We start from the raw sequence: 7,022 nt of genomic DNA, 5'->3' as shown, positions 1-7,022 counted from the left end.
AATTTTCTTTTATTTTAATTAATTTAAGTTTAATAATGAAGTAATTTAATTTTGATTTGATAACATAATTTTTTACAAAAATAATATTAAAACTCAATTATTATCTTAATTATATTTAAGATTTTTTATATTTAAAAGGAAAAGTTTATTCCGTATTTAATTATGTTTATTTGCGGTTAGTTACACAAATTCAAACATAAAACTTCAATAAGTTATACGTACACATTATTTATTTGTAATCTTGAATTTTAAGTAAATATGAGTCAATAAACAATATTTATGCATAAAAAATAGTGTTTGTCAAATGCTTTACAATATAGTATAAATAAAAAGAAAATAGAAAACTAAAAACAACGAGAGATTGTTTGACAATTGTTGAATGGTTTAGTATAAGATGATTAAATGGTCACAATGATTAAAAGACTCTTATTGATATAATACAAAATGAAATATGATTGTTTGGTAATTATTAAATTAGGCCTTAGAGAAACTTAAGATACAAAATCATACAGAATTTTAAAATCGTTAAAAAAACACGTTTTTTTTTTATCAAATACGATTCACTTTCTAATAATTTAGAAACTATCTTTTAATAAAACTATTAAAAGATAAACAAACAAGACATATGTAACACGCTTTTGAAAACGTTATCTCTATAATTCTAATTATCTACGTGTTAATATGAAGCGTAGGGTGGACTTTGTTTCCTTGAACAAAATAGCATTATTCTATCATTGCCAGTTACCCTTTCTTTCCTCCTCCCTCCATCCACCTTCTCTCCCTCTCTCTCTCTCTCTATATATATATATATCTATATCTATATATCATCATCATCATAATCATACATCTTTAATATATCATTATATCAAAGAAATAGGCACCCACCAACATCCCCATAAATACACAAACATAGTTTCCTTTCTCTTTTCATATAGATCATAGAATCGAGAAAGAATCACAAATGGTATTAGTTGGGAGGAAGAACAAGAGTGGAGGAGAAGAGGGAATGCAGTTGCAATTGGGGAAATACGAGATCGGAAGGACTCTTGGTGAAGGCAATTTCGGCAAAGTTAAATACGCTAAAGACATCCAAACTGGACACCCTTTTGCCGTCAAGATCCTTGAGAAAACCCGTATCAAGAATCTCAACTTCTCAGATCAGGTTTCGTTTCATCCTCTGCTACTTCTAATTCAAACTGTTACACATCACTCTGCATGTCTGTTTGATGATCTGCTGTTCATATACTTGTTACAGATAAAGAGGGAAATTGGCACATTGAAGATCCTCAAACATCCCAACGTCGTCAGGTTACACGAGGTTCATTAGATCTCCTCCTTGCTTCTTTATCGTTTTGATGTAAAATTGGAGTTGGGTTTCGTCTGAATCAATCAAGATAACAAGTAAACAAAAAGGGGGGTGGTGGGTCAGATAACTTTTAGATTACTTGTTTCTTTTTTGTAATGATCTGCACAGTGCTTTGAATTAAATAGTGTAATTAGAAATAATTCAGACAAGTTTCAATAATTCAGATGTACAGGGTTTTGTCTTGCTGCATCCTAATCCTCTTGTTTATCAATTAAGATATATCAAGTTGGATGCAACTTCTGTTTTACGATAACATCATCATACATATAACATGATTAAAGTTACCCATCATCAAATGATCTTCTGATGCAGGTTTTGGCAAGCAAAACCAAGATTTATATGATTCTTGAATACGTCAACGGAGGTGAATTATTCGAAGCAATTGTAAGCAAGTAAACCAAACTATGTTTGTGTCTTGGCTTTAAAAATGGGGAATTATTATAACTGTTGTATCTTTTCTGATAGGCATCCAAAGGTAAACTAAAAGAGTCAGATGGCAGGAAGTTGTTCCAGCAGTTGATCGATGGGGTCAGTTATTGTCACGACAAAGGCGTTTATCATCGTGACCTTAAGGTCATTGCATAATCTCCCTACTTTAATATCAATATCCTACATGAATCATCAGATTACTGACAAAATTCTGTGTGCAGCTAGAGAATGTTCTTGTAGATGCTAAAGGAAACATCAAGATTTCGGATTTTGGCCTTAGTGCGCTGCCACAGCATTTCAGGGTATGTTGATATTATAAAAATGCAACACCTCTTGAGTCTTATGAATCAGATGATGTTAACATCTTTGTAATATGTATTAGGATGATGGGCTATTGCATACAACCTGTGGGAGTCCCAACTATGTTGCTCCTGAGATTCTCTCTAACAGAGGGTACGACGGTGCGACATCAGATACTTGGTCTTGTGGTGTCATCTTATACGTAATCCTTACGGGTTATCTACCATTTGATGATAGAAATCTTGCAGTTCTTTATCAGAAGGTGTGCATACAAATTTATATACTTGTGTTGAATTGGATGTTTTGTTTTTCTTTTAACATAATTCCTCTTGGGGTATTTGCAGATTTTCAAAGGAGATGTGCAGATGCCCAAATGGTTGCCTCCAGGAGCAAAGACTTTGATAAAGAGAATTCTTGATCCTAACCCTAAAACAAGGATAACGATTGCAGAGATCAAAGCAAACGAATGGTTCAAACAGGATTATACTCCTGCAATTGTTGAGGAAGAGGAGGAAGATGTGCTCATTGATGATGAAGTTTTATCGTTACATGAGGCTGTAAGAAATCAATTTGTCACTTTTCATCTTTGTTCCAAGACTGCATTGATTTTTAATCCTTGTTCTGCTTGTTGCAGCCAACGGATTCCGAAAAAGAAACAGAATCACCTACTCATATTAACGCTTTTGAACTCATTGGAATGTCTTCGTGCTTGGATCTCTCTGGGTTCTTTGAGAAAGAGGTAAAAGAGACATATTTTATCAGAAAGTTTCTTTCTTTTTCACTGATTTGCAAAGTCTCTAAGTGAGTCTGGTTGCTTTCAGGACGTATCGGAGAGAAAAGTGAGATTCACATCCACCCGTTCCCCGAGAAATTTGCTAGAAAGAATAGAGAATACAGTATCAGAGATGGGATTTGGAGTTCAAAAGAGAAACGGAAAGGTAAGTAGTAAAGATTTGTCGATGAAATCTTAAAAAGAAAAAAAATGAGAAAGCAAGTACTGAAATTTTGTTCCATGTGTTTAGTTGAAGGTGTTGGAAGATCAGAAAGGGCAGAGAAAGTCTTGTAATCTATCAGTGACAGCAGAAGTAAGTAGTGAAAATGGATGTGTTATATATATATATATATATATATATATGCATATATGTGTGTGTCTCTGTGTGTGTATGAACATGTGTTGTTATGGTTGCAGGTGTTTGAAATAAACCCGTGTTTGTACGTGGTGGAATTAAGAAAAACGAGCGGGGAGAGTAGTGTATATAGACAGGTAATCGATAATTCTGTTGATTCCTTGTCAATTTGAAGGAGAAGTTAGCTCTTTTCTAATAATAGAAATGTGCTGTTTGTATAAATATGCAGCTGTGCGACAAGGTGTTGAAGGATTTAGGGGTGTCAACAAGTCAAGAGCATCTGGCAGCAAAGCTGTTAGAAGCATCATCATAGATATATATATATATATATACATATATATATATATGTATATCATCATGTATAGGAAAGATTGGTGGTAATGGTTGGTTGGTTGGTTGTTGATATGATTATTGGATTCAATGTCAGTAGAGAAACCCAACCTCCCATGAATGAAGGAAGGAAGAAATGCATAAATAATATGATACAAGTAGAGTAGACAAATCTTTGTTCTTTAATTTCTAATAAACATATGCAAATAGCATGTGCAAATTCATGTACATTTATTCAAAATTCAAAATGGACATTTGAGTTCCACTTTTGGAAACAAAATATGTTTACCATGTGATTTAAATGGCTTCAAAGGTCAAAAGTACCAGGAGGTCACAAGTTTAAATCCAAGGAGGAATAAAAATCCTCTTGTGGCCACGAAGGTTCAAATGCGGAGACTTCGGGCTATCTGCAAAGCAGGTGGTTGTCCTGGGATTAGTCGGCTCACATAGTGGGTCCAGGTTAATAAAAAAAATGAGACGTATTTATTGCTAGTACTGGGTCTTTAGAGTAGTACAGTTAGTTCTGATATCATGTGAGGGTATATATGTCACATGTCACTCAAAGGCGTATTTGCATCTTTATAAAAGAGACTTGTAGAGAGAGAGAATCCTTAATCCCTTTCAAAATCTTCCCACAGTACCCTTTTTTCCTCTGTAAAAAGTTTCAAACAAACATCGAAACACATGGAAGCATCAAAAAACGACTCAAGTCCGAGTTCAACATCGATGATAATATGAGTAGATAGATATTAGGTTTTATAGAAGGTGTATATTTCAACTATTTTATACAAGTTTTTTGTTGCGGGTTTTATTCGATTTTTCTTGGTTTTGCAATGATTGTTTCTTTGTGCAAGTAGTATGTTGTATACGTATGTCAAAATCATATGATCTTGACATATGTTTGATATTTTCTCGACGCATATTTTTTATTACTTTATATCTTGTTGCATACGTATTCGAAGGTCCATGTATTTGTTATCTACAATATATGGCTTTTCATAGATGTAAAGACTTCATAGCATTGGGTGTATATTATATATATATAAATGTTTTTTTCTTCTATTATTACTCGATGATATTTGAACACTTTAAATATTATATATTATATATTTGAAAAAGGATGTTGCTTATGTCATAGGGACACTTGCTGCTATGTTTTTTAGCATCTCATTCACTGAATTTAGCTAGAAATCATCTCCCCTGTGGATGTACACTATCTCACGATAGTCAAACCATGTTAAATTTCGGTGTTCTTGTGTTTATTTGCATTTACATTGTTGAGAATGGACTTAGATTGCATTTTCTTCTACTTGTTGGTACACTTGAACACATTTAGGATCCTCATATTTTGTTTCGATTGTTGGGTTGCAACTTTGCACATTTTGGTCTTATGGAAATTATCCTTAAGAAGTGGTATTAGAACTACTGAGTTGATTTTCTGATGTGTTTTCAAGGCTAATCACTTGTAGGAGGATTAGTTGGTTGTGGTGCATGCCAAGTGTTGGCTAAACTGTTTGATTATGAACAAAATGTTTTTGGTAGTGAGTCTTCACCATCACGACTTATGTAAAAAGGGGTCATACAATGTTCAAGGAGGCAATTTGCATGCATATTGAACAATGGAATGGTGATAGAGATTGAAGCTTGTTGAAGACTTCAAAGCCTTAGCCATGATTTTGTTGTTATTTTCATTACCAAATTAATACACATCTATGGGCGAGAAACCATATCCATAATGACATAAAAACCAGGATCTTAGTGAGCATCTTTGGAAGAAATTCGAGACAAGATACCACCAATGATAACTGTTGTAGGCATCATCAAGCAAAAAGAAGAACAAGGGTTGTGGGCAATCTATGTCTAGAGGGCCATATGGAATGGGAAGTTCTAAAGCGAAACTATTGCTTACAACTGGGGCATTAGGTGAAAAGATTGCCCAAAGAAGCACGAGACTGGAGTGAGTTTATCTATAGCAATGAATAATGAGTCACTTTGTTGCGCATCGGGGACCAACATTGGGTGTTGGATTCCGAACCTTTATTGTGCATAATAAATTGTATTTATGCATAATTTACTTGTAATCATAAATTTTGAGTAATAAATTGTATTTATGCACAATTTTGAGTAATAAATGATGAATGATGAGTCGCTTTGTTGTGCATAATAAATTAATGGGTTAAATGCATGAAATAACAACCTACTTTCATAAAATTTCTTATTACAGCATTGTACTTTTGTTTTTCTTTATTACAGCAATGTACTTTCAAATTATTTTTTATTAAGGTATTGTATTTTAATAAATCTACCCATAATAGCAATAGCTAACATGTTACCTTTTAAACCGGTTAACCTTTGACTTTTTTTTTTGCTTGTGTGGCTTTAATGAGGTGATGTGGATGACACATCATTTTGATTACTTAACTAAAATAAAAATAAAAATCTATGTCAAATTATTATTAGTAATTTTTATTTTTCATTGCTATGATCTAAAAAAATATTTAATTTTTTTTTGACTTTTTCGTATTAAGTTGCATGCAAATTAAATATTCTAGAGTAAAATATTTCTTAAATAAATATAAAATATTATTTTCGAGATATATTTTGTTTGTAAAAAATGTAACACTTCTTATTTTATGTTATTCAAATAAATACATATCTTTTAAAGTTCTTTTTAAAATGTTAACGAAATAAATTGTGATATACATTTTTTTAATATTGTTATATTAATAAATAATTCAAAAAAATCAAATTAATTTAACATATTTATATGTCAAGTAAAACTTTTTGAACAAATAAATATATTTTTTAAAAGATAATATTTTTTGGTAACAAAGAAACAATTCTTATTTTCTTTTTCAAAAAAGCACATATTTTTTTAAAAAAATATCAGCGAGATAAGTTGTGTTCTACTAGTTTTATTGATATTGGTATATTAATGAATAATTTAAAAAAAAATAATTCATTTAATATATTTATTAAATAACATGTAAAATATCTAAATTTTAAAATTAAAAATACAGTGTTTAATAAGAACTAGTAGATGCTATAATAAAATAATTTTGAAAGTACAATGAAGTAATAAGAAAACCATACCACTATAGTATATGTGGATAGCCTACGTGGACAATGAGGTGACATGGAAACCTGATATAATGGATAAATTCAAATCAAAAGGTTACACAATGCTATAATGGGTAAATTTTCAAAGACAATATCCTAATAAAAATAGTTTGAAAGTACACTGCTGTAATAAGAAAAACTGAAAATACAATGCTATAATAAAGAAATTTATGAAAGTAGATTGTTATTTTATGCATTTTTCCCTAAATTAAATTGTATTTATGCACAATTTACTTGTAATCATAAATTTTGAGTAATATGTATCAATAAACAATAACTTGTGCATAAAAATGGTTTTTGAGAGTTCTTGTCAAATGCTTTATAATATAATATAGATTATTTGAGGATAA

At 31.2% G+C, this 7,022-nt stretch overlaps 1 protein-coding gene across 1 annotated transcript; it reads left to right on the top strand.

Annotated features, from left to right (window-relative positions):
- Positions 1–800: 800 nt before the first annotated feature.
- LOC112527385 (CBL-interacting serine/threonine-protein kinase 1-like) lies at positions 801–3,827 on the top strand. The gene is made up of 12 exons (XM_025137997.1): positions 801–1,162; positions 1,256–1,318; positions 1,679–1,750; positions 1,832–1,939; positions 2,017–2,097; positions 2,178–2,357; positions 2,440–2,652; positions 2,730–2,834; positions 2,917–3,033; positions 3,118–3,180; positions 3,285–3,359; positions 3,452–3,827. The coding sequence occupies exons 1-12, from the start codon at positions 962–964 to the stop codon at positions 3,533–3,535; spliced, it is 1,362 nt and encodes a 453-aa protein (XP_024993765.1). The 5' UTR covers positions 801–961; the 3' UTR covers positions 3,536–3,827.
- The last annotated feature ends 3,195 nt before the right edge of the window (positions 3,828–7,022 follow it).

Source organism: Cynara cardunculus (genome assembly GCF_001531365.2).
Source record: "Cynara cardunculus var. scolymus isolate 2C chromosome LG 15, CcrdV1, whole genome shotgun sequence".
In the NCBI taxonomy this organism is placed as follows: Eukaryota; Viridiplantae; Streptophyta; class Magnoliopsida; order Asterales; family Asteraceae; genus Cynara; species Cynara cardunculus.
Note: the sequence above shows the minus strand (reverse complement) of the source record. Positions and strands in the feature narration are given on the sequence as shown.

What these genes read in the sequence shown, in the direction of transcription:
- LOC112527385 (XM_025137997.1), top strand. Translation starts at nt 962, where the DNA reads ATGGTATTAGTTGGGAGGAAGAACAAGAGTGGAGGAGAAGAGGGAATG. An exon ending in ACGTCGTCAGGTTACACGAG is followed by an intron (nt 1,319 to 1,678) that starts GTTCATTAGATC and finishes CTTCTGATGCAG; the next exon opens with GTTTTGGCAAGCAAAACCAA. An exon ending in TTCAAAAGAGAAACGGAAAG is followed by an intron (nt 3,034 to 3,117) that starts GTAAGTAGTAAA and finishes CCATGTGTTTAG; the next exon opens with TTGAAGGTGTTGGAAGATCA.